Genomic DNA, 27,373 nt, shown 5'->3' on the forward strand with positions numbered 1-27,373 from the left:
CGGTTCCAGTCCCTAAACAAGGTATTGAGCAAATGTATTGCTTAGGTCAGTGAAACACATCGGAAGAGATGTTAAATCGAAGATAAACAAGGGAACGTACCCAGGTGACCCGGCCAACAGTTATCAATCGAACAACACCCACCAGCAGTAAGAGTTTAACTGTTGTAATTGATTTATTTGCTTTTTGTGGGACCTTGCTGTGTACAATTGGACTTGATTACCCTTCAGCAATAAGTCACTGGCTGTGCAGCACTTTGGGATGTTTTATTTTGGGCACAATATAAAAACTAGTTTTTTTTCTGGAAATAGAACACAATCAAAACTGACCAAATCCTTGCTCACAACTTGAAGTTCCATTTCATTTGGACAAAAGCGGCTTGAGCCTAAATCCACATAAAGTGATGATTGCTCATAAAGCTAGGAGGTTATTTGATGCTTTTTGCACATGAAGAACAAAAATGTGCACTTAGATATTAGCAGTAACATGAAAAAAAATGTCTCAACCATGCCCCGGGGAAGAGCCAGAAGAACAGTGAGATGAGCCATCCTAAGGCGTTTTCAAGAAAACAGACATTGAGGGAATGTTGAAAAATTCTGGAGATATGAGGTGAGTGGGAATAGGAATGGAATTCCGGATATAAGCATGACACTGATCATGGAGCAAGGGGATGGGAAGAAAACAAAAGCTTAACTTTACAATTGAACATTTTCATTTGTCCTTAGGATGTTCCAAAGCACTTTAGAACCAGGGAATTATTTTCAAGGAAAGAGGGAACCCAGTGAGCTCTCTACCCCTACTACTGTGCAAACGTCTGACAAGGGTCAAATGTGGACTTGGACCAGGTGTCGATAAAGGAGCTCCACTCATTCCTTACGTCCAGTGATGGAAACTGGTCTCTTGGGTAAGACAGTAACAGTCTGCTTGTGGAACTAAACCCAAGAGTGGGTCATCTTGGGAAAGGACAACAGTAGAATAAAATTTTTATTACTCATTCTAATCGCTGATGATAGCTAATGGCCACATTCATCATCTAGATGTGACTCTTAATGATAGTTTTAATACGGGTAAATTTAATTGTCAATAATGAAGGAGAATAAGAATATCAAAATCCTTTAAACAAACAGTTAAGGAACAACATTTCAGAGATAGGCAGTTAAAAACATTGTGAATGCTAAAAATAGCAACATAAACTAGCCAATAGATGTAACAATAATAGCTGAAAGATTTTGAAAGATTCCCTCAGTGAATTCACTCAGTAGTGGAAAGGTGGTTGTAAATAGCATTCCAGTGTCCAGATTGCCTTTAAATGGTGCTGCTTTTAACTGAGAAGATTGAAAATACCAAAGGCGAACAATCAAATGAGCACTTTAAGGCAATCTTCGATTTGAGACATTTTTAGAAAAAAAAACACATTGTCCTCATCTCCACGGCTTGAAAAGGGAAGGAATTGTTTAATGTCATCAATCGGCTAATGGGCTCTTGTGAACCCAATGCCAAGTACCCAATTTCATGACCACTATCAATGTTCCACAATCAACTCCCCCAGGGACTTGCCTAAGTAAATTCTTCATGCCTTAGTCTGTATCTATGACCAATTTGAATGTAAAGGGCAACACAGTTAAACTCGATTCCATCCTCACCTGACTAATACAGATGGGTGTGCCGTGTATATGCTGTGAAAAGGTTAGACATTGGCCTGATAAACTGTGAACAGTAGCAATCCAAGGTCAATTGAGTAGTTCATCAACATGATGTTCCAATACAAAAATCCTCTAAACCAATTAAATATTGCATCAAGTTCCTCCAATGATTTTGCATCATAACTAAACCAAGAGTTCAAGATATCATTTTGGCAGGATGACCCTTGCTTTCAGCTGAGCCCCAGCACATACTTGTGTGTATGTTTGTGTACATCAAGGCAACACATTGGCTAAGTAGCATCTACCCAAAAGCAGGGGTGGGAGCCAGGTAGTGGACACAGCACAGACTCCTGCAACAACAAATGTTTTACCGGTGAGAAAGGAAAAACCACCGCTCCATCACACAGACAGAAAGTGAGATGCTAACCAGTTTGCCCTAAGAAAAGATCTTCTCAGATTGCTCCCTACTTTAATTAGGATGTCTATTGACTGCATCAATAAAATGCTCAATGTGAAACACAAGGTTTGTGTCAGAGTCAGCTTAATCACTCGTGCTGAATCTAAATTAAACACGTTATTGTACAAAATACGATCCTGTCATAATTAAGAGTACGAGAAACGAATGGGACTGGGCTAAATGATGGCATGCTTAGTAATGAAAACATGAATCATATCAGTGGATCAGGTTTACACATTTTAAGTGGTGCACTCAGATTGAGAATTCTATACAACAGAATTGACTGGGAAGCAATTCAAAACATTGGAATTCTATAAACTGTAGTATTCTTGTTTCCGGTGATATCATTTTACCAACATTTTAGAACTAGCATATATTCAAGTTTCAATGCCAGCTGAATGACCAATTTACTGCTCTATTCATTCTGCTCTGTTCATTATTATATATTAAAGACATTTATGGAGAATATTTCTGTTCAGCCTGAATGCTCGTTTACAATAGGTCTCTGCCTCAAGGGCAGACCGACAGACTCAAGAACATTCAAGCAGACACAATGTGAACCAAGACACTCTTAAGCATTTAGAGGGGTTCCGTGTCTTAATTTGTGATTTTGGTGACAGAATTAGCAGTATTAGGAATTGCTGTCAGATTCAAACATATTGGCTGTATGTAGAGCAGTTCCCCAGCAACCCTATATGAACCATGCAATCCTTACAATAATTCCCTTTTCGCTTCCACTCAAAGATCTCATAGCCAAACATGATGTCATCCAACTGTTGCTTCTACATGTTTTTACCTTGGCCTCTGTCCAAACCTTAGCCCATCATCTCGAATGTCAAACCATTCCTCGGGGAAAATAAAGTATGAAATGATAAAGGATAGCAGGAACTGCAGATGCTGGAGAATCTGAGATAACAAGGTGTAGAGCTGGGTGAATACAGCAGGCAAAGCAGCATCAGAGGAGCAGGAAGGCTGACGTTTTGGGCCTAGACCCTGAAGAAGGGTCTAACCCTGAAACATCAGCCTTTCTGTTCCTCTGATGCAGCTTGGCCTTCTGTGTTCATCCAACTCTACACCTTGTTATCTATGAAATGATAAGGATAGGAATAGGTCACTTGGCCCAACATGCTTACAGTAGACCTTTGAAAGGAGTTCTGAGGGGGTAGCTTGTGTAAATTTCACACTCTTCAAGGCTTTGCCCAGTTTTGGTAGGTCTTTGTTTTAACATCAACCCATTCAGAGATGTTATCACACACTGTAGCCGATAGGACTTGCAGGCCACCTAGCTCAGAGGCAGGGACTCTACCACTGCACCACAGTAACCTTATGCCGGTAAAGTCTAGGGCAAGGAGGCACTGTCCAATAAAAACTGGAGCCAGACCTTTCAGGCATTAAATTAGGATGGAGCTCTCTTCTGCAAGCAGCAATTGCTAGATGCTGGATCAATTATTATTAACTTTAAATCTGAGATTGACAGATTTTTATTCCTGAAAGGTAGTAAGGGGAGAAAGACAGGTAATTAGAGTTAGGTCACAGATCAGTCATAATCTCACTTAATGGTCACACAGGCATGAGAGGCTAAAACGACTCTATAAATAATACTTAATTTATTATTCTGTCCCAAGGAAAATATTTTGTGCATTACAAATTGAAATCTTTCACTGATTAAAATATTTTTAATTGTGTTTGTTTTCAGCTAATCCACAGACAAATGGTGTAACTTTCCAGCTACAGTCTAATCTTATCAATACCTTGTTAGCATAGGAAAATGAGCGTATGTTTCTGCGCCACACTGGTCGAAGCTTAGCAAAGGGACGTCATTAGCATTAAGTGGGAACTTCACATCATCAACCAAAACAGTCCCAAATATTGGGATCAGTTAGTTGGATGGCTGGCTTGCATCGCTTGTGGTGTGGGTTGAACACTCGCACTAGCTGAGGACCCGCATTCTCAAGCTTGCCTGAGATGTAGTGACCTTCAGGTTAAGACCACCAGCTGTTGCTTCTCTGTAATGAGATAGTTGCCTACATCTTTCATTTCACTTGCACTTTCTGATATTACATGGTCCTTCAGCTCTCTTCAGTAAATTATGGAGTAAAGGTGGAAATAGACAGAAGCCACCCTGTCACTTATATGTTTTATTATTACAGCTAATTAAAATACTTCTGGAAAAGTACTTCTGGACATAATCAAAGCCTAAATTATAAGAGATTACCAAACCTAGAGTTTTATTGCCTACAATTATGAAGATTGAGGGGAGAATTTGATCCAAGTTTAAGATATTAAGAGAATATAGCAAAAAGAGAAGCTGTTTCTGCTGGCTGGGGAAATCTAGGGCAAAGACACATAGCATAAAAATGACAGCTAAACCTTTTATTGGGAGTGAAATAAGGAAAAATTCCATATGCAAAGGGTGGTGTAGTCTCGAACTGTTTGTTCCACAAACAGCAATTGACACTGGGTCTTTACTGCAATTTTCAATCCAAGAATGATTACTTTCTGTTAACCAAGGGTATTAAGGGATAGACGGCAAAGTCAGTGGAGTTAGGTCACAGGACAGTCACAATCACACTGAAGGGCACAGCAGGCTTGAAAGACTAGATGACCTTCTCCTGTACCTAAAGTAACACAAGGCATGAAAAATGCAAAAGCGTTCACTCACATGCCTGCCGTTCCAGCTTTCTTGAGATTGAAACGAGTGAATATCGTGAGTTGTTGAAGGCACTATCAAATGTCTTCACAAAGACCTTTTCAGAGTCAACAGCTATTGCCACAGCTGTACAACTGAAACTAAGGAGCTGGATTTTTCGTTCGGGAGGAGTGAATGGAGGTCAAGTCTGTTTCTAGCGCTTGAACTCAACTCTGAAGGAAAACAGCATGATTTTTCCCAGGAACAACCAATTATTAGCCAAAGGGCAGGTTGGGCATGCAGTTAAAGATGGTAGATGGTGCCCCAAAGCTGAAAGGCCATTCCACATAAAAGGAATGGGTGGCTATGATGGAAGGTAAAGAAGGGTAAAGAAGGAGAGAGAGAGTGCTTTAACATGACCCCTCTCTCCAACTTTATTACATGGAGTTGACAAACCCCCCTGGGAGTGGATGTGGGTGTGCTAGTGATGCAGGCTTAAGGTGGAGACCTTCCATGGGGCCATAAGGCTTGCCTGGTCCAAATGCCTTCTATTGAGAAGATCACCATAAGGTTCCTACATTAGCCCCTATTGATACAGAAACTTGAAGACGGATGGAAAAACTCCAGTCAGGACCCTTGCATGGGCTGAAAGTCCAAACCAAACTCTTACGGATTATAATTTTTGGCAGGGCCACTAGGTTCCTGAGCTCATTAAAACCTTGGATCGAACATGGACAAAAAAAAAGCAACTCCAGAGGTGAGATAAGAGTGTGTGCCCTTGTCATTAAAGCAACGTTTGAAAGAGTGTGCCATCAAGGAGCTGTAACAAAACTAGAGTTAATAGGGATTGGGGACAACACACAGCTAGTTGGAGTCATACCTAGCACTGGGAAGGACAGTGAGGTTAATCGACATCAGTCACCTCACTGCTGTATTGTCAATATAACCCTGGGAATGTGTCAAAAAGCTTGTTAAAGACAAGACGGCAAGTCTTGATTGGTCATTAGGGTCAAACACCAATTTTTCTTTCACTTCAATGATTAAACGTCAAAATGTAGAGAAAAATGGTTATTTGATTGGCACTCAAGCATTATTAATAAAGAAGTACCCATTGGCTTTCTGATTTCACACAATGGTTGGGCAAAGAGGATAGCTATGCTGAGTTACCAAGGGCAAGAAATTAGGATGGCACCATTAGCAGTAGATCATATGAAGACCCTTCAGAAATGCGCCCAATGAAAATTAGAAAGCCAAGAGATTATGACAGGATCAGGATTATTGATTCAAAGAGAGAAACCATAAACATAAAACTCTCGAGGGCAGCACATCTTACATGCAGCTAGTATAATATGATTTCAAAAGGTACAAGAGTCTCTCTTTGAATGCACCTTATTTAAAGAAAAGGGTAATAAAGTTAATGGTCAGGAAACAAAAGGCGGCAGCAAATGCGTAGCAGTGACTTCACTTCTCTCAAATTCCTGAGATATGCTCCCATTACCAACAATGTTGAAATTTACTCAAAAAGCAAATCTGAGATGAGGCACCAATCATATGCTAATCTTTCACCTTGAAAGTGAAGTTCACAGCCAGCTCAAACTGAAGGTATGGAAGTCTCCACATTTTACTGAAAAGGTCATGCTTTCCTGGTGCTACTGGAGGAGGCGATGCACACAGAAGAATGGGAACATCTCCCTCATATTTTACTTGATACTGTGTTAATTGTTTGAACCAAGGCGGTATCAAAGAGCAAGTTATTGCTAAGTATGTGCTATCACTGCTAATGTCGCTGATTTACTGTTTACTGATAATCAAGAGTAGACTGTCAGAGAAATAACTGGCTGTGTTGGAATTAGGCATTTTTTTGTGTACGGGACACACTAAGGGAAATTTTCCACATTGATACAGATGCCAGTGTTGAGGTTGTCGAGGAACAGCATGGCTAGGGACACAATAAGTTCTTATCCACAACGATGGGCTTTTAAACCCGCACCAGGTTATTCACATCTGATAAGGTTATACTTTTGTTACCTCCCATAATATATAAACAAGAGACATGAGAAACGTAGTACTGAAGGATTCAAAAAAATTTTATGGTAACTCCTGGTATCTATATATATATTACCAATCACAGGCACTTTTGCATCTGAGCTAAGCTAAGCATTCAGATGTAAACTGTAGCAATCTTCCCTCATTCAAGCTCCAAGAGAGGTCAGCAAGATTGTGACTTCATGAACAGATTCTTTAAAAGGTTTTAGGCATACTAACTGGGATACATAACATAACAGTCTCCGCTAATCACCTACCTCCCAGGACTTACCAAAGGTTGCAGGTTTGTCTTGTGGAATTGGTGAACTGCCCTTGGATGCTCGATTGCCATCTGCAACTCATCAACAATGTGTCACAGTGGTGTTGTAGTCAATTTCTGGTGAGCATTGGGTGGCCAGTTTCTGCTTTGATCTTCCAGTGCCAAAAAGAAATTTCCATTTCAAATAATAACTATATGCTATGTGTTGAATACAACACAGACCAAGTGAGATTGAAGAGTGGGCAGCATAGGACATTTGAATTCAAGGAGATATAAAACAAAGAATGGAAAGCAAATTTGTTTTTGTGTAGCCATCTGCCAAGTCCTCAGGATAAGACCATAAGACATAGAAGTGGAAGTAAGGTCATTCGGCCCATCAAGTCCACTCCGCCATTTAAATCATGGCTGATGGGCATTTCAACACCACTTCCCTGCATCTCCCCGTAGCCCTTGATTCCTTTTGAGATCAAGAATTTGTCGATCTCTGCCTTGAAGGCATCCAACGTCCCGGCCTCCACTGCACTCTGCGGCAATGAATTCCACAAGGATGTCTCAGGACTATCTTACAAGAAATGTTTTGTTTTCCTTAAGCGGGCCAAAAGGACAATGTAATTAGTTCCTGCAGAAAATGAATGATTGACCAAATATTTAGGATGATTTCAGGGTCAAATATTGGCTTGGACATCCAAGAACTCCTTGTTCTCGTCTCCATATTGTCATGAGGCTTTTAACCAGTGATCCAAAAAAAACCACGACTTCATTTGAAATTTCACTTGAAAGGAAAAATTCCCATCCTGGTATCATGACAGTATGATTCAGCACGCAAATAGTTAAATCTGCACCTTCCATATTACTTCCTCATCCTAAGCACACTGCTTATGGTAAACAGTGATTTTTGTCTCATTTTGTTTTGCCAAAGATGGCAACATATTGGTGCTTTAAAGTCAAGCTGTCATGTGATGGCACCTCTTGGCATCTTTAATGAAAGAATATTACCTTTTCATCAGATGCATTAGTCAATTATTGCAAAGAGTACAGCCTCTTGCTGTTAACTGTTATAGGAATGGGTACTTAACAGGATCCAACATCAGAACTGTGAATTTGATATGCATTGATTGTATATTGTGTTCCTAACTGTACTGTTATTGAAACATATATTAAATAAGAGAAGTGGTTTCCTGATGCTGATGAAAGAATAATGGATTCTTCACACCACAGGTAACAATGGAAGACGGGGGTTAATCAATGCCGGGTTGTTGGCAGCCATTTTAGAATTGTTCCACTGATCTGATTGGGATGATTGAAAGGCACACTTTCTTAAATAGTGAATGATCACATCTCAACAATAATTCACAGCAACTGGTGAACACACAACATTAAAATGTTAACTGCATTGCATGGTCATGATTACTACTGAAACTGCAGAGTGGCTGACGGTGTTGTTCTCTTTGTCTCTCCTTCATAACAACGCGACAAATCCCTACAATAAGTCCTTTAAGGAAAAAAATTGTGAAATACAAATATTTGTGAGTTGTACTTTCGCCACTTCTTCCTGCATTTGTATCCATCCAAATCTTTAAGATGGGAAGAAAGGATTGAGCAGGCTGTGATTTAGAGTGTCCTGCTATGCAGTACTGCTGCACAGACCTTGGGAAACGCTACAAAACCAAGGAAGCTGAGATCTGGTTCTGGAGAGGGGCGAAACAGGTGATTTTGAGGAGCACACGAGCACATGAAAAGGCTCTCAGATGGTGAAGAGGAAAGATTGTCAGTACAGCAACAAGAAAAGGAAACAAAGTTGGATTGGCCATGTTCTAAGGCACGATAACATAAACGAAATCTGAACAAAAAATTGAAGATGTTGGAGAAATTCGGCAAGTCTGACAGCATCTGTGAAGACAGAAACATAGTTAAGGCTTTGACTCTAGTTTGGCTCTATTTAATCAAACTGGATTGGAAATGTTAGCACTATTTTTCTTTCCACAGATACTGCTAAATCTGCTGAGTTTCACCAGTATTCTTTGTTTGTTTCAGATTTCCAGCATTCATAGTATTTTGCCTTTTATTTTTAAAGATGATAACTGAAGGATGATTAGAGCAATTTAGACCAAGAGGGAGAGGCAGAGAGAACATTGAAAATGTCAGGCCTCTCCAAACACCCTGAAGAAGAAAGCACAAGAACACAAGGTTTGGAGAACTGAGTTAAGGACCTTCCCTTGACAGATCACCACTTCCACACCCACTACTGTCTAATCAAGACTGTTGGAATGGTGATTTTCTTTCTCTGCTATATCTCATGGTTATAAATTAACTAATTTCAGGCAGTCATGATTTAATTTGACCTTTCTGTGTGGGCTTATAGCAGAAAAAATATCCCATGTAGGGTGGTTCACATGTGGAACGAAAATCCTGAGGAAGTGGTGGGTCGAGATACAATTGTAACATTTAAAAGACATTTGGATAAGTACATGAATAGGAAGGGTTTGGAAGGATCTGGACTGGGGCAGGCAGGTGGGACTAGGTCAGTTTAGAATTATGTTCAGTATCGACTAGTTGTGTCAAGTTGAGTTCTTTTTGCGCTTGATACAAATGCACGGCATCAACAGGCAGGTAACGTACAGTAACGTTTATTTAAGTAAGTAAGCACACATGGAGGATCACTCTACAAAGTCCATCCATAAGCAGCATATTGTACAGTGATGCTCTGCCTTCACTCTAAAAAGGGGTCATTCTTATATGCACAAACTTGTTCCTTATTCACGTAGACAGGCTCATACAATTAGTCAATTCCCCAGTCACATGTCTTAGCAACAATATTTTTTTCATCCTTCCCCTTTTCTGCTTTGCAACTCTCAGAAAAACCAAAGTAACACCTCATCATTTTGGCACACTATGCTAGCAAAACTGTCAGCACATCTGCGGTTTAGTTAAAAGGACGGTTGCTTAAACGTCAGCCAGTCTGTGATTTATTTGAGCAAACGTCCCCTCAACACCTCCCCCCCCCCGATTATCTCAGTTGGACTGAAGGATCTGTTTCCATACTGTATGACTCTATGACTATGTGATGACAATAGACGAAGAGTGAAAAATAATGCAAGAATGACAAGTGTGAGAAATGAAATTTGTTTGATGCAGTGACGGACAATTCTCTGAGATCAGGGCTTAGTCATGCCACAAGGTCAAAAACTAAAAAACAGACATTGCTGGGAAAACTCAGCAGGTCTGGCAGTATCTGTGGAGAGAAAGCAAAGTTAACATTTCAGGTCCAGGGACCCTTCTTCAGAACTGCAGTTAACAACCCAAAACTGATTTCTGCTGCCAGACTGCTGAGTTTTCGCAGCAACTTCTGTTTTTGTTACTGATTTCCAGCGTCTGCAGTTCATCATTTTCTTTTCATGCCAATGAATCTTATTCTGTCTCTCATATCCGATTCCCAGTGCCTGAAATTAGTAATTTATTCCATCTGTCATCACTATTATTCCTCATCTTAATGGCCACAAAATAAACGACCTTTCTTTTAAAACGAAAAAGCTCTTTTCACCGTAATAAGATGTGAGGCTGGATGAACACAGCAGGCCAAGCAGCATCTCAGGAGCACAAAAGCTGACGTTTCGGGCCTAGACCCTTCAAGCTCTTTTCACCCACAGGTTCTGTACACAATTGGTGTGGGACAGCAATTAGGAGATAGCCTAATTCCCTCAGAGACGGCACTTTGTTTTCTAGGCAAGTCGGTTTACTGTAAAATGGTTGTTAAAATCAAATGTAAAATTGTTTTGGGATGCAAAAATTCCTGACAAAGAATTTTGCTTTCACAAAGTATGGTGAGCTTTCTTATTGAACCACAACAGTTCTTCAGCCAATGGCTGCCTCAAGAACCAAGAAGTAGAGGACATGCGTTTAATCTGATTGGGAGAAGAATCAAAAGGCAACATAAGGAGAAACCTCTTTTCACAACGAGTGGTCAGGATTTAGAATGACTGGCTGAGGGCTTGTGCAAGAAGATAACTCACTTGTTACTTCCGCAAGGAAGCTAGAGAAGCACCTGAAGGGGAAAATAAATTGCTGGGCAAAAGAGGAAGGGGTGGAGAATGAAACTGGATTAATTGCTCTGGCAGAGAGCAAGTTAAAGCTCGATGTGTCAAACAGTTTCCAGTTGAACTATAACTACATATCCATGAATCAACATGCTACAGAAATGCACTTCCACAGAACAGTAGAGATTGGTTTCTTAAAAAAAATGCATACTCCATTCTTCTGCTAGGTTGCTGTGTTCCATTGCCAAAGCCTGGAAGAACGTACTACAGACCAATTGGACACGGACATGACTTTGTGAAGGGAATGAGAATACACAAGCTTGTTCCTTACTGATGACTAGTCTAGTCATCCCAGTCTAGCATCAAGGAGTCCTACCCTCCCTTTCTTCAGTGAGAAACGTCTGTGAGGTTTTGAGCACCATCATGTAGACAGCACTAAAATAAAAAAAATGTGGTGGACAGAAGAGATAGGGAGATAGATCAGGAATTGGTGACTGTGTAGGAGGAACTGCATTTCTCTAGTGCCTTTCATGGCCTCAGGATATCCCAAAGCACTTTATAGCCAATTGAGTATTTTTGAAGTGTTGTAACATGCAACCTAGATTTTAAAGATTGCAAGATGAAGAGGAGGCTGAAGGAGATAAGAAGGAAATTAGCTATGAAGTGCTTCCTGCTAATGCTTTCACTTGAGATTTGCTGAAAGTCAATGGATGAAAACCCAGTTCTGAGTGATTAAGGATTTAACAGTTTCACTTGCTTGTGGGAACCTGAAATGAAATATATTTGGATATATTAAAAGGCCTTGAAATTAATCCTGTCCCTTGACCCTGTAGCAAGCATTGACGATGAAATATCCCCTTCTAAAGATTTAATACGGCCCCCTCCACTTTTTATCATTCAACTGTCACATCAGAGCAAAAAGTGCACACTCTCTCAAGGTGGTATGACACTAGTGTGACTCCCAGTTTTAGAAACACTGCCCATGAGCTCAGAGGATTAAAAAGGGTACACTTCAGTGACTGACATCTCCCATAACCCCCCACCTAGCACGGCCCCTGAGTCCTTTCACAGACCCTGACAACAGTTTCCTAATCAAAGAGGGATTATGTCCATTCAAGATGGACCCTTCCCAGAGAGTGCCAGAGAAACTGCCATTGTCCCCTAATGAAAGGGAAAGCAACAGAGTGAGACACACTGGACCAACATAGTGGGAAATTACCGAAGAGAGAAAAAGGCAGAGAAATGTCATGAATCCAGGTTTTCAGAGTGCCATTTAACATGTTCTAAAGCCGTAGTGAAAAGGGGTATCCCTGTGAATTGAAGAACGCCCATATCCTAAACCCACAATCCAATCGCCACCTCTCTCCCCCAACCCAACCCCACTGCACAGCACTGGAATCCTCGACAAATTAGTTGTGCAGTTATGAGAAGTGTTATGTTTAGATTAAGAGGATTGAATGGGAGCAGTGCGCTGAACCTTTACATTTGATTGGAAAATATGCTGCTGCTTATCAGGAGCCTGTGTGTCAATGACAAAAATTTCTATACAACCGTCACATTGCTGCCATGTGTCTTGGATATGTGATGACATCGAAGACACAGGCCGAGCCAAAATCAGAGTATCCTGCGTGGTCGAGAGTTGAGTTAGAAGAATGAGACAAATGCAGCAGAGCAGAACATCTTTCTGTCCCACAGGAGACTTGGTTTTAAAATAGCAAGTAACATGCACATGTTACATAAATATACACACTTACATTTAATTCCGATTCAAAAATCATACACTGGCATATAAAAGACATGGCTTCAGATTACAAATTGGATAAAGACCTGGGGACAGTTGTAGATTCATTAATGGGCAGGCAACACTGCAGTCATAGAAACAACCTTCGAAGCAAGAGAACATTGCAGTGCTACAATTAATCTTCAAAGCAGCGCTACCAACAAGAACTCTAGCGCATTTTAAATTTAAAAATAAAATCTTTCCTCAAGATTTACATCTCATGAAACTGAAAGATAATACTGGACAAGGTATCACAATGCAGTGTTTCTGAGAAGGACTCACTGCACAGAGACCTACAGCTTCTACTCCAGCTGTGGACAGTTATTAGTGCAAAAGATCTGGTCATTTATGGACGAGCAGCAGAAAAGAAGTCTTTCAGTGAAGGAACGCTATCTGTTTTGTCCCGGGCTGTTCACTTTAAAGAGGGGCCGAGTAAGGTATTTTGTTTTTGGTCAATATTGAAAGCCCACCCTTGCTACCAACTCAACGAAATTGGGATAAATTCAGGCCAGCCAATGTCGCCTACATCCAAATAACAATTCTTATCCAACCTGAGAATTGCCGAAAAAAAAAGACATTTTGTCAAAGCTTTTTGTCTTACACTGTTCAGAGCATTCACAATATAATGGGGACTAAATATTAGGCAGTCTTTTATCTGACACATGTTCACACCTAGCAGTAGTGAAATTTGTTAAATAAATTGAACTAAACGAATGATTAAAACTTCAACAAACCCTTAAAAATTAAAAAAAATTTAAAGTAATTAGAGGAGGAGCAAAAAAATTCTGTTCGAAATTTTGTTATTTTGAGAAACTACATTGCTTCCTGCTTGTAATTTAAAAAAAAAATTGGAGGTTGAAAATCAGATCATTGGAGTCAGATGCACAGAATTTTTAATACTGAATGTGAGGAAACTGCAATGAAGAATTCATCCATTAGATGAGGTCATCATCTAAACAGTGCATTCTCCATGATAATTCTTCAAACAGTCAGCAGTTTCTTCTTACAGTGTATATGAAGTTTTTCCTCTTTAGTATGGCATTCTTAAGATAAAGTTCATTAATGCCGGTCAAAGAAAAAGCTTTGGCAAAATGAGTTTTTTTTTCAGCGAAACCCAACTTCTGTACTCCCAAACAAACAATTTGAAATTGAAATGAAATGATGAGTTTGTAGAAGCTAAACCGTGAGATTGAGTGAGGCAATGTAACTCCACAGAACTCCACGACAAGTAGATTACAAACCCTCAAAACCTCAAGTGGCTTTGTCTAAAAGCAGTGGAATGCAGAAACTCTCCACCTGCACTCATTTTCACTGTTGGAATGGGAGGGCAAAAAGAAGTGAGAGAAACACAGTGAACAAAATCCAGAAAGGTGGCACAATTTTAATCCTGACACATTAGGAATGAAGGTGACAGTGCCATGGAGGGAGACATGCGGAAACCAGAGGTGACACGGATGAAAAGATTAAACTGGGGGAGACTTTTTTTGGTAAAAATTTACATGTAATGCTGCAACAGCCAACAAGAAAGTAAAAGTAGCTAAACCTGACAATTTTATGTAAGTTATACAGTCAATGAAGAAAGATTAAATGATTTGCCTTTAGATGTTCTGTGCATGTTCATGTAGGGGTGTGCGCGTGTGCCTCTGTGTTTGTGTGTTGATCTGTCGATAGCTCGATTGAGGCTTGATTATATAGTGGATAGAGTTGAGCTTTCCATCTGTTGATCATAAATGAATTCAATCTTGTCAAAGCTTTGTTCTTGAAGCACTGCTTGTGTGTCGATGACATCAATTTACCATCCACTGCACTTGCTAAAGAGCAAGGGGATCAGTGGGAAGGGCAGAAGTGAAAACGAAACAGTGAGTTGAAGCCAACTTTTCTCAAAAAACAAATCAAATCACACAACTGCCCAATTCGAATCAATTTGCAGCTGCTTTGAAACCAGCAGCACATGGTAGAATGTACTGTTTCATGCCTCAGTTCGATCAAGGAACCAACAGCGTGATGCACACGGAAAACGCAGCCAAGCTGCAAGTCTGGCTCAAGGCCTGATAAACAGCTGCTGCATGAAGTGGTGTGAATTGTAAGACACTGTTTCCCATCATAGCACCTCTGCATCACAAGATGCACAGACTGACTGCTGTGGTCCCCTTCAACAGGCACACAATGTATTAGAATTTCCACCATGGACTGTAGTCCGTGGTTTCAAATATAAAATTTGCACATTTAGTTGACTTGTACATAACATTGATATGGACACCAAAAAAGCTTGTTTTTTTTAAAATGCATTTTAAGACTGTAAATTTACATTCTTGCACTGCACATTAGCAGCACTAATTTCTTAGTTACCAGTTAGATTTCTTGATGAGCTTTCTGAAGTGATTCTGCAGAGCATTTTGTCTATTTTTCTCACTCTCCTCTTTCCCCCAGCCCATTGACTGTGGTTCAGTTAGTTGCAGTCTCAGTTCTTGAATCAGAATGTTGTGGGTTCACATCACCCCTGTAGAGGCTGAAGAAGGAACTCTAGGCTGGTACACCCAGTACAGTACTGATGGGGTGCCGCACTGTCCGAGCTGGCTCCTATGAGATTTAGAAATAAGTCCTTTACGGGAAGGATATTGAGTTAGTATTTGAAGATAAGCTGAGGATTTCTCTATGGTGTCCTGACCAATATTTGTCCCTCAGCTAACATCACTAAAACAGATAAATTGCCTCCATGGCAGCTTGTGGGATCTTGCTGTGCACAAATTGCGGCATCTCCCACGTTGTAAATGTGGTCATACTTCAATAAGTACTTAACATGCTGTAAAGTACTGAAAAATCCCTGCAGATTAGCTCTCCCATTGTCCCCACACTGTTTCCCCTTCCTTCTGTTTCCATCACTTTCTGAAAATCCTGCACCATGGCAGAGTTTACTTAGACTATTGATACCTAATCACAATTCAGAAAAATATAATCAAACAAGTCATTGCACTTAATTCATCAATTGTCACTGATCGATTTGGATTCACCAGTACCCAATGCTTGTGTTAAACAGCTCAATAAACAACCCTCCAGACACAAACTAAGTTTGGAAGAGCAATCTCATAGCAGGTGTTCTGGACAGTTCATGTGGACATAGGATTTTTAAAAGAAAATCACACACTAACAGAAGTAGTTATTGAAATGCGTGATGGAAGAGGATTTTGTTTTTATATATTGATAATGTAGTAAAAATTCTATAGGTGGACTGCAATCATTTAAATCCAGAGAATCAACATTTTCTCAGCTTTAAGTACAGCAGTTTGTGCAATAAAACAAATAAATAAAATACTACTGATCCCACAACCTCAGACTATTTGTTACATCGCTTTCAATTGACACAGTTATTTTAAAATGTAATAGTGGTGGTCATACTGGGAGGAGTAGGGGTACAAATCCGTTAACTCCTGCCTGAGAGACACAGCACTGACCCCAAGACACACCTTACTGTTCCCTCTTACAGCACAGTAAATTGCTTTAATAGTTCAGTCAATTGTTAAATTACACACTTGGAAAAGGAAAGTAACCCCTACAAGGGATCATCGGTTATGACAACAGGGCTTTCATCAATCTGTCTCACAAATAAAATTAAAAGGATCATTGTAAAATACAATATTAATCCAATACCCGATACCAGAGAAGCAAAGGGTACCCGACATCCACTGATATCTGTGTCACACTCACACAATGGCCACTGTGGTTGTAACCTCTAGGTTGGGGACCTTACTAATCACAGTATCATCTTACAGCATCAGATGCTGAGGTGCAAATCTTGTTTCTAATCAGTCCGTCTGTTCTGCCTTTGCGATGATAATTGTTCCTCAGCAGTGGAGAGCAGGTGCCCACTGCCCACTGGAACAGATGCGTGCTCGAGAAACAGGATTGTCAATGTACAGAAAAAAACCCTTGGATCCAAACGAGGGTCCAAGCAGCTTGCTAAAAGAAAGTGCTGCACTTTAAAATCCAGATTTCTATGCAGGTTGCCACAACCATTGGAATTATTTAGTGATGCTGTGCTAGGAAAAGGCATACCTACTTTAATATGAAATCCATTTAAACAATCATCAGAAATTGTTTCCACATTCCCTCTACCAATGACTGACAACCAGTGCTTGACCTCAGTTTTATACAGCTCAGAGTGCTCTTTCCAAATGCACGTTCATGGTAAAGTTGCAGTTTAGGGGGTACAACAATAAATGATTTTTAAGCGCTGGAAAAACACAGCAGATCTAGCAGCATTTGTGGAGATAGAGGAACAGTTAACATTTCAAGTCCTGTGGCAACAACCTCAGGGAATGTTGGAGAAACTCAGCAGGTATGGTACCAGTTCTGAACAAGTCTCATACTGGACTCCAAACAGGGATTGTTTCTCTCTCCAGGCCTCCCTCCAGCATTCTTCTGCTTTTGTTTCGGAATTGCTGCGTCCGTGGTATTTTGCTTTTAATTGACGCTTCTTCAGAACTGATTGTTTAATAATTGATTTAATGAACGCAAGTTTTGTTATAAAATAGAAACCCTTCACATCTCCGCCTCCACAGCAAGGGATTAAATCGTAAACATGGCCTAGTGATATTATCGCTGGACTGTTGATTCAGAAACCCGGATAACATTCTGGGGACCCGAGTTCAAATCCCACATAGCAGATGGAATTGGAATTCAATAAAATATCTGGAATTAAGAATCTAAAGTTGACCCTGAATCCATTGCCGATTGTCGCGAAAAACCCATCTGGTTCACTAATGTCCGTTAGGGACGGAAACTGCCATCCTTACCTGGTCTGGCCTACACATCACTCCAGACCCACAGCGATGTGGTTGACTCTCAGCTGCCCTCCGGATAATTATGGGAGGGCAATAAATGCTGGCGAGCCAGCGACGACCTCATCCCATTAATGAATAATTTAAAAAAAACACAGGGCCGGGCCATTCAGGAGTGCGATCAGGGAAGGATCTATTGTTGCAAAAAAAACAACGGAAATGCTACACTTGTCCCCACACCTCCTCCCTCACCCCCATCCCAGGCCCCAAGATGACATTCCACATTAAGCAGAGGTTCACCTGCACATCTGCCAATGTGATATACTGCATCCACTGTACCCGGTGCGGCTTTCTCTACATTGGGGAAACCAAGCGGAGGCTTGGGGACCGCTTTGCAGAACACCTCCGCTCAGTTCGCAACAAACAACTGCACCTCCCAGTCGCAAACCATTTCCACTCCCCCTCCCATTCTCTTGATGACATGTCCATCATGGGCCTCCTGCACTGCCACAATGATGCCACCCGAAGGTTGCAGGAACAGCAACTCATATTCCGCCTGGGAACCCTGCAGCCATATGGTATCAATGTGGACTTCACCAGTTTCAAAATCTCCCCTTCCCCCACTGCATCCCTAAACCAGCCCAGTTCATCCCCTCCCCCCACTGCACCACACAACCAGCCCAGCCCTTCCCCCCCACCCACTGCATCCCAAAACCAGTCCAACCTGTCTCTGCCTCCCTAACCGGTTCTTCCTCTCACCCATCCCTTCCTCCCACCCCAAGCCGCACCCCCAGCTACCTACTAACCTCATCCCACCTCCTTGACCTGTCCGTCTTCCCTGGACTGACCTATCCCCTCCCTACCTCCCCACCTACACCCTCTCCACCTATCTTCTTTACTCTCCATCTTCGGTCCGCCTCCCCCTCTCTCCCTATTTATTCCAGTTCCCTCCCCCCATCCCCCTCTCTGATGAAGGGTCCAGGCCCGAAACGTCAGCTTTTGTGCTCCTGAGATGCTGCTTGGCCTGCTGTGTTCATCCAGCCTCACATTTTATTACAACGGAAATCTGGAACTTGCTTCACCCCAAAAGGGCGCTGACGATAGGGGTCTTCTGGAAATTTCCAAAATTAAGCACGAGTATGCAGATCCAAGTCAGTGGCAGAAACGGCTGGAAAGGGCAAAAGGGAATTGCTCTATACAGCTAACAGCTGTCCTACAGTAGTAATCCTTTGATACAAACAGTTGATCGTTCGTCGGTAGCCTGTGTACCGTACTAAAATCCTAGTTGGGCGGGGGGGGGGGGGGACGAGAGCATTGCTCTGAAAATTTCACACACCCGCTCACTCCTCTCTGCTGAAGTGCAGCAGAGTGCTAAACTGCCCACCAAAAAAAAAGTCAACTTCTAACATTCATTCTGCAGATTGCCGAAGTCATTAATTTGGCACTTCAAACCAAGCAGAGCAACAAGTGAACACTCCTGCTGATCAAACATTTCCATTGTCCTCTTTCAAAACAAAACATTTGCAGCAGATTATTTAACAGTGCCTTGCTGTTTGTACAGCAAACCGTCAGATGCGAGATGCCAGCAGAATAGTTCCCTTGCAGATAATTAAAGACCTTTTAATTAGAGGGATATGTTGAGCCCGAATCGAGATGCGGCGGTTAAACTTACGGAATTTTATACAGTGGATTGGTTGAAGGGGAAATGGCTTGGCAGATGGGAATTCTATGCTTGGGTGAGGCAGGCATTAACCTGGAATGGACAATTTAGTGGCGATTAGAGCTACAGCATTACGGTGTCTGACCACGTCAAGTTCCATTTTGATTACACGGCATTGGGGAATTTTTTTCTTTCTAAACCACAGTCTCGCACGGGTGGATTCCACAGTCCGGTTCTGTGCCTGCTCCTTCCTTTGAAAACCACTCACCGGAACCTTCGCCACATCCCCCCCACCAGTGATAGCTACTCCACATTCAAGCCACCGGCTAACGGTGAATGAACGAGGCAAATAATGTGGTGCCTTGGGTCATCTGCACTTCTCCATGAAAAGTACAAACCGAGCGGGCTCAGTAATGATTGACAACATTGTGCTTTTTGCTTAGCTAATTTTACAGCAGCCGGCGCTGCTATTTCACACACAAGTTACATTAATAACGACACGTGTGAAAATCACGCTCGCAGTCCCTCCCACGTGTTAAAGATTCTGGCCAGAAATCCGACAGTGCTGATGGTGCAGTGTGACTGAGGAAACTCGGAGCTCAGCAACTCTGCGCACTGACAGTCGGTGTGGAAAGGCCCATCTCAGCGGGGAGCATTAACCTTTTTTTAAAAATTACACCTATTTTCAATTTTTTTTGTAAAAGAAACTTCGATTTTAAAATAGTACCTTACCTATTTTATCATTCGGACAATTCCAAGAAATACCCAGTGAGCGCGTATACAAAAATTTGCATTTATATGTCACCATTTTCATCCCAACTTGCCAGGCCAAATGATGACACTAAGCTCAAGGTGGAGACAGGTGACCATCCAGGTGAAAAAAAACCTATGTAAACCTGGTCTGAAATCAGTTCTCTTGCCTCTGACACATTCCCCTCCCTGGTCATCTTTTCTGAGGCTGAACCAGACTGAGGGTCTAGGCCCGAAACGTCAGCCTTCCTGCTCCTGTGATGCTGCTGGGCCTGCTGTGTTCATCCAGCTCTACACCTTGTTATCTCGGATTCTCCAGCAACTGCAGTTTCTATTATCTCTCCACTTACAAACTGTGACCCATCGGACACTCACCTGAAATACAGATCAAATCCTACATAATATCACCCACTGCCCCCACTCGATTGCCAGATGAAACCCTGATCCCTGCTTTTCTTACTTCCACATTCAATCATTGTGATGTTCTTCTAGTCAGCCTCCCGACTTCACCCAAAATTCTGCAGACCTAGCCCTACCTTGCTATCAAGTCCCAATCATCCATCACTCCCATGCTCGCTGGCCTATGTTGAGCCCAAGCCCTGCAATTGCTCAATTTCAAAATTCTGATCCTCATATTCACATCCTTCCAAAGTCCCATTCACCCTTTCCATCTTCTCACCTCCTTCAACCAAACTACCCTCACGGGTCCCACAGCCACAATGGGGGAATTGTTGGTGGCAATATCACTGGACAAGTAATACAGAAGCCCACACTCATGCTGTGGAGACACGGGTTCAAATCCCACCAATGGCAGGTAGAGAAATTTAAATTTTATTAGTTAAATCTGGAGCTGAAAGCTAGTTTCAGTAATGGTGGCCATGAAACCGTTATCAGCTGTCGTTATCACAGCCATTTATACCTAGAAACAGATACATGAGAACTCTGTCACCTGGAATTATGGAAACATACCACCACTTCTTCAATGTCACTGGATGAGAATTCTGAAACTCCCATCCTAACAGCACAGTGTGCCAACAGTTGATGGACTGCAGCAGTTCAAGAAGACAGCTCAGTCCAACTTTTGCAAGGCCAACCAGGGAAGGGCAAAAAAATGCTGGACCAGTCTGTGACGCCCGTATGCCAGGAGTGAATTATGAAAAACTTCTCATGCAATCACCCACTTCACTTTTATCATTCCACTATTGGCGACTGAACTTTCAGACAGCCACACCCTGAGACATGGAATTCCGTGACTGTGGCACGTGTGAATTACGAATCTTAAGCGCAAGTGAAAAAAAAATCCGGTAATGCCCCTTTAATGGGTACAATATCCTTCATTTCCTGAAGCAATCATTACAACACCAAAAAGGAAGTTCTCACTGAAGCGTTCAAAGTGTAGATAAGCAAATCCTAGAGGAGTTCTGTGTGGTTTGTTTATTTTGATTACATTCTAGATTTTAAAAGATAGTGTTTTAAGCAAAAAGAAACAGAGCTGCAATAGGAATACTGATCCTGATTAGAAACAGAAATTATTATTTTCTTCAGAAGTAAAATCACATTGGCTTAGTTTCCAAATCAATTCTGGATTCACTGCTGATTAAGTTTTTAAATGGGTGACCAAGGTAATTATTCAGCAAAAGGTGGGGGGAGCACTAGTGGTAATGGATTGAATCAGTTAAAAAAAATACACAGCACAATTATGCTTACTTGTGAAGTTTTAACTATTGAAAATATTATCCATGAGACAATGAACTTTGATATGCAAGATTATATTTGGTAATGGAGTGCAAGATGCCCTGAACAACAACACTCTCTCTTCATTTCTGAGCAGAAGTCAGACAAAATCTTGATATATTGACTCACTTTTCTCATTTCCCTTACTGATGGCAGCAATAACTTGATCTTTCCAGTAAATGTAGCTGAAGTCATAAACCTATGAAATGAATCATACTGTACTTTAGAAAACTACTCAAAGTCTTACATTGCTTCTCCCGCACCTCCTACAGACCAAGTTACTTCATGTCCTTGGCAGTGATCTCCAGATCTGGGCTAGACATCTGAGGAAGGATACAATGGCTTTGGGAAGGACATGTAGCACAAAGTGCACCAGAATGATTTGCTTTATTCACGCATGGGATGTGGGTGCCGCTGGCTGACTAGCATTTAATGCCTATCCCTAGTTACCCTTGAGAAGGTGACCTGCATTTTGAACATTTTTAATGTGCTGTAAGTGGACACCCAATGCTGTTAGTGAGGAACTGCATGATTTTGCCCCAGTGACTGGGACTTAAGAGGATTAAATTATGAGGACACAATACAAACATTCAACAAGTATTCCCCTGGGTAGAAAAGACTGAGGTGGGGGGAGGGGGCAACCTGATCAAGGTGTCTCAAAGGATAATAATTGGAATTTGACTGAGTAAATAAGAGAAAAATAGTTCCTCTTGTGGGAGAAACCAGAAGGAGAAGCTATTGAGGAGTGAAATCTGGAAGCACTTCTATACACGAAGGGTAACTGCAATCTGGAGCACCCTCCCAAAAAAAGCTGCAATTGGAATTCAATTAAAGCTTTCATAAAAGAGATCAATAGATTTTTGCTAGGCAAGTGTATCAAGAGATATGGAGCAAGGCTGGACTGAGACGGAGTTGCAAACCAGCCACGATCTAACTGAATTGCAGAAGAGGCTCAAGATGCTGAATAGTCTAGCACTGTTTCGACATATTTTTAAAATCAACCTGTTCGGAGATTTTATTACACAACAATTCAGGGCTCCTGGCTCAAAAATAAAGACACTACCACTGCAGCACAAGAGCTCTTAGTCCTCTTTCTATGTTCATTTAGAAAAAAATATCTGTGTGGTAATTATATATTTTAGCTATAGGGAGTTACATACACAATGCATATATAAGGGAAGGATGTGTGTTAAGGAATATTTCTGTACAATATTGTCAACATGCTGACTGCTTAATAGAACTCTGAATTATATAAACTCTCAGCAGATGCAAGTTCCCAATATAATTACTTTAAATTATCAGCCCTTTCTTATATGTGACTTGTGTATCAAGCTGAAGTACTGCATGTAATGAGATCCCACTGTAACCCAGTTAATTGAAAAGACCAGTTTATGTTTATTTTTATAATTAGGATCCAATCAGTGGGTTTTTTGTTCCAGTTTGAGCTGTCTTGCCGTGCATTTTAGGTGGGATGTCTGAGGCACAGCAAGATGTTTTAAAAGGCAATGTCTTGCAGACAGTCTAATCTCCTCATTGCCAACAAACAAAATAAATAGATTGTTGGATTTTATACAGGAAAAATAAAAAAAGTAGCAGTTCAGTGTTTAAACAGTTGTGATATAATCATGTGGCCTTACAGAGTGAATATTAGATTTTGTCGATTTACTGATTAAAGTCCCCTGGCACATTATTAGCTATGACAAATAACATTTCAAAGAACTTGTTAAGAACTGCTCTTATAATTTCCTTAAAGTGGTGCTCAGTGTCCATGGGCTCCACAGAAAAAAAATGTTTTTTTTGTTTTTTTTAAGAGGAGTGCACCCTTCATGTGAAGCTCACAGAAAAATGTCTTTCCTCAAGTCTATATTGATCACTGATGGGACTGCTGAGCAGTATCAGGAAAAGAAGAAAAGGCAATTGTTAAAAAGAGGCAAGAATCATGAACAATTTTAATAAATTAGGAAAAGAGATAATAATAAATCATACATCATATTTTCCCTCACTTCAGAGAGTTTTGAGCTATCTATATATGGCTGCTTATTTATTTTCAGTGTATCCACTACCGGCAATGGTTTTTTGTATGATTTACAAGATGTCACACACTTTCATATCCCAGATCCACTTAGAGTTTGGTGGAGAGTTTAAGACAACTAAAACATAAAATCCTTGTTTTGTATAAACGAAACTGTTGTTATGAAACTCATGGATAAATTAACCACGTACAGGCAGGTTCATTAAAAACTCCCATTACCACTGTCTGTGAGCAAGGCTATCAATTTTATAGCAACAATTTATTATAACGATGTGTATCACCATGTTGCATCTAGCTGGGTAATTTGCATTGTAAATTCAAATTAGTCCATGTAATATTGGGAGCGCTACCATTTACTGACTGTCCAACTATTATTAGCAAGACATGTTTGTAATTTGGTATTAACATAAATTACTAACATAGTTATTGATTTTTTTTTCAATGCCACACTAAGATTATGGAAGCTGAATAAATACAGAAGCAGAGAGAAGACAGATATGAGATTGATGGAGGGGTACAAATACTAAGAGTGCTCAAACACTTTTCCTGAGAAGTTAATTGTGAATATTACTCACATCAATATTTCCTTACCCACTTTCGGAAGTATTAGCTTACCTTCAGGGTGCTATAGTTTAAATGCATCCAAAAGCTACTGAACATCAAAGATGTTAGTATAAAAGCAGAACAAATGCTGTGATCAAACGGATAATAGGCAAAAATTACCATATAGACCAAAAAAATTGGTAAGAACAACTGGTAACATTGCAGTGTCACATCTTAACAGCGTTAAAATGATGAACTGATTGTGAACCTGTCCTTCAAGTCTCGTTAAAAAGGGTGCAAACCACTTCTACAGACTGCTTAGCCACAGTTGACACCAACCCTATCTCCTGCAGGTTAGTGTATGATAATAAACACAAAATCCCGATTGTACGCAAGACTCGCTGACAGAATCTGAGCTGTCTTTAGTCAGAGTACACTACTTTGGGCAATAAAAATGTTGTTATTCGCTCCTGGTCCACACCTGAAATCAACCCGTTTTCTTGCTCTCGGATAAGAATGAAAAGGATCCAAAATACAGGCATACACACGTAACAGGGGTAACCTTTCAAACTTTTATACACTGGAAGAGCAGAGAGAGTGTGAGCGACCGAATAGGAAAGGGCAGTGACTGGTAGCCCAGAGTTGGGAAGCTTAATTTTCACTTTGTAACTGAAAGAGGGTGCGTCAGACCGGGACGGCGAGAGCGTTCTCTCCGCCAGCTCCGGAATCTCACGGAAACAGCGCAATTGCGGCGTATTTAAGTACATCGACCGATACCAAATTAAACACCGGTGTAACCCTGCTCTGTAATCCCGATTGCCTGCGTCATAGGTCAAAAGGAATGGGTCATGCTGACTACCTTGAGTGGGTGAGCGCTTGAAATGTTGGTTGCAACAGTGTGAAGTCGAGATTAATCCTGGAAGCAGTCGTGCGCTTGCTTTCCCTGAATTATATAAAAAGAAACTGGTATAAAAGATTAAGTATTTCAGGGGCTGCTTTAGCACTGGGGTTGAAATCTCAGCAACAGGCTCGCTTCTTGAACATAAAGTGCATAACACTTTAGTCCAGCACCTGCCTCAGAACACGATCCTGTGCAAACTGTGCTGGGCAGTTCACAATCTTGACCTTTTTTGAAAAATAAAGAGCCAAGAACCTTTCGTTACTTCTTCAGACAGGCGATAAAACCCCAAAACTGAATTCTCTACTTGAAATACACAGCTCATTCACGCTACTTTTTTTTAAAGAAAAAGCATCATTTTCAAATTGTATACTGGTCAAAAAAAGTTCGCTTTCAACCTGGCCCAGCGAATGTTTGTTTGGCTTTGGGAACTTCATTTCAAGTCTAAAATTACACCTGATGTCAACCACATAAACCAGAGAGAGAGATACGCTCCGAAGCAACCGTGGGGTTTAGAGAAAGGGAGAGGGAGACGATATGGTGAGCTCACTTTCTACGGCGGATGAGGGGCTGCACCTAGGTACTGTTGCTGATAAACCTCTGTCCCCACCCCCCACCCCCAAACTGCTCACTCTGAGACAGTACACAATAATCTCGTTTTAATGACGGCTTCAGGTAACACGGCTTCGTCTCCGGGAAAAAGGAAACACCTTTTTAAACGCACACTGAGCTCCACAGTTTTCCACGTCTGCGGGAAAAGGCTTTTTAATCTTTCCCTAAATTAAACGCGCCCATTCAAGACAGCCACTGGAAATGGCATGCGGTATCGAAAGAGGGGGAAATAAAGTTTACACAATGAAAAGCTATTCTTCCTTTCTCCAGATAGAATGTGACTGGCCCTTTCCAACTCGATAAGGAACAAGTTACTTATGTAATCGAGCTCAAAAACAGTGCATCGATCACTGTTGAAACGTCTGTTAAATGGATCCAAATTTATACAGGGGTTTTTTGATACAGGAATCTTTTGTCACTGCAGTATCTCCTCGGATCAGCCGCGTTTTACGTGTCAGTCACTGCAATTCCCTTGCAAATTCACCCTTAACAAAAGCTACGCCTTTTGCAAACTGATTTTTGCTCAGCGGCCACACACCTCCGAGTGACTACGTCTTCACTTTAATACAAAGAGCTCTCCTTCTCTTTTAAAACAAAAGGAGGAAAATTAAAGAGCGCAGCGCAAGCCGTTCGCTGCCCGTTCCCTTAAGTGAGATGAAAGCCACCCCTAAGTTTGGTGTTGGTATTTAAAAGCGATGGAAAAGCGCAATTCCTCCAGCAAGACTGGCTTTCCGCATCAGTCCCAGACATCTGAAATTAACAGGTCAATAAATCTGTGCACGATCTGGCTAGAGTCAGGCGTTTTTCCTCTTGTTAAAAGAAGTAATTTGTTATGGTTGAGAAGCTAAACAATTACAAGAGACGGCATAAATAAAAACAACTTTCGGATGCCTAAGAAAAATAAAATCGAGAAAATCAATGGGAAATTGGGTTACTGGGAATCAGTGTTACAAGGAACTGGAGGAATGAAGGGAAACTCTTCCACACTCAGAAATAAAAACATGCAGAACCGAAATGTAAACGCTTCCCCATTCCACCTCTCTGATGTGCAAATTGCATTACCTGGGGTTGGTGCTATTCCAGTACACGGCGTAGCGGTCAGCAACTACTTTCCCAGAATCTTCCGTCCAAACACAAACCCAAAGGGCCAGAAAGAGCAGCACAGCCACCTCCACGTTCATCATCGCCGATGAATCCGTCCGGCGGTCTTCACGCGCAAAACTCTGGTTGCAAATCAAAGCCTCCAGCCGCCGCCTCCATGCGGTGCCTGAACCACAACTTTAGACAGGAGCAGCTCCTTTTTTTTTGAAAAAAGACGAGTGAATCCAACCCCTATTACACTCGCGCAACCTAGCCTGCTTGGAGAGGGAGGTGTGGTGGAAGCGAGCAGAGAGGAGGAGGCGAGAGCGCTGGAAATTATGAATGAAAGCACCTTCGACCAGTTGTAAGCCGCGCGCCGCCGTGGCGTGTGGACCAATCGCAGCTCTCCGGGGGCGGGCGGAACCATATAAAGGCGGGCC

At 41.4% G+C, this 27,373-nt stretch overlaps 1 protein-coding gene across 2 annotated transcripts in view; it reads right to left on the bottom strand.

Annotated features, from left to right (window-relative positions):
- LOC125465696 (ephrin-A5-like) overlaps nt 1-27,171 on the bottom strand; it is a 367,296-nt gene extending 340,125 nt beyond the window's left edge. For both annotated transcript variants that reach the window (XM_048559430.2, XM_059638445.1), the window contains exon 1: nt 26,916-27,171. In XM_048559430.2, coding sequence (XP_048415387.1) covers nt 26,916-27,037 — 122 coding nt within the window. In that variant the 5' untranslated portion in view covers nt 27,038-27,171. The remainder of the gene's footprint in view (nt 1-26,915) is intronic.
- Nucleotides 27,172-27,373: the final 202 nt, after the last annotated feature.

The sequence above is a fragment of the Stegostoma tigrinum genome, chromosome 30 (genome assembly GCF_030684315.1).
Source record: "Stegostoma tigrinum isolate sSteTig4 chromosome 30, sSteTig4.hap1, whole genome shotgun sequence".
Classification (NCBI taxonomy): Eukaryota; Metazoa; Chordata; class Chondrichthyes; order Orectolobiformes; family Stegostomatidae; genus Stegostoma; species Stegostoma tigrinum.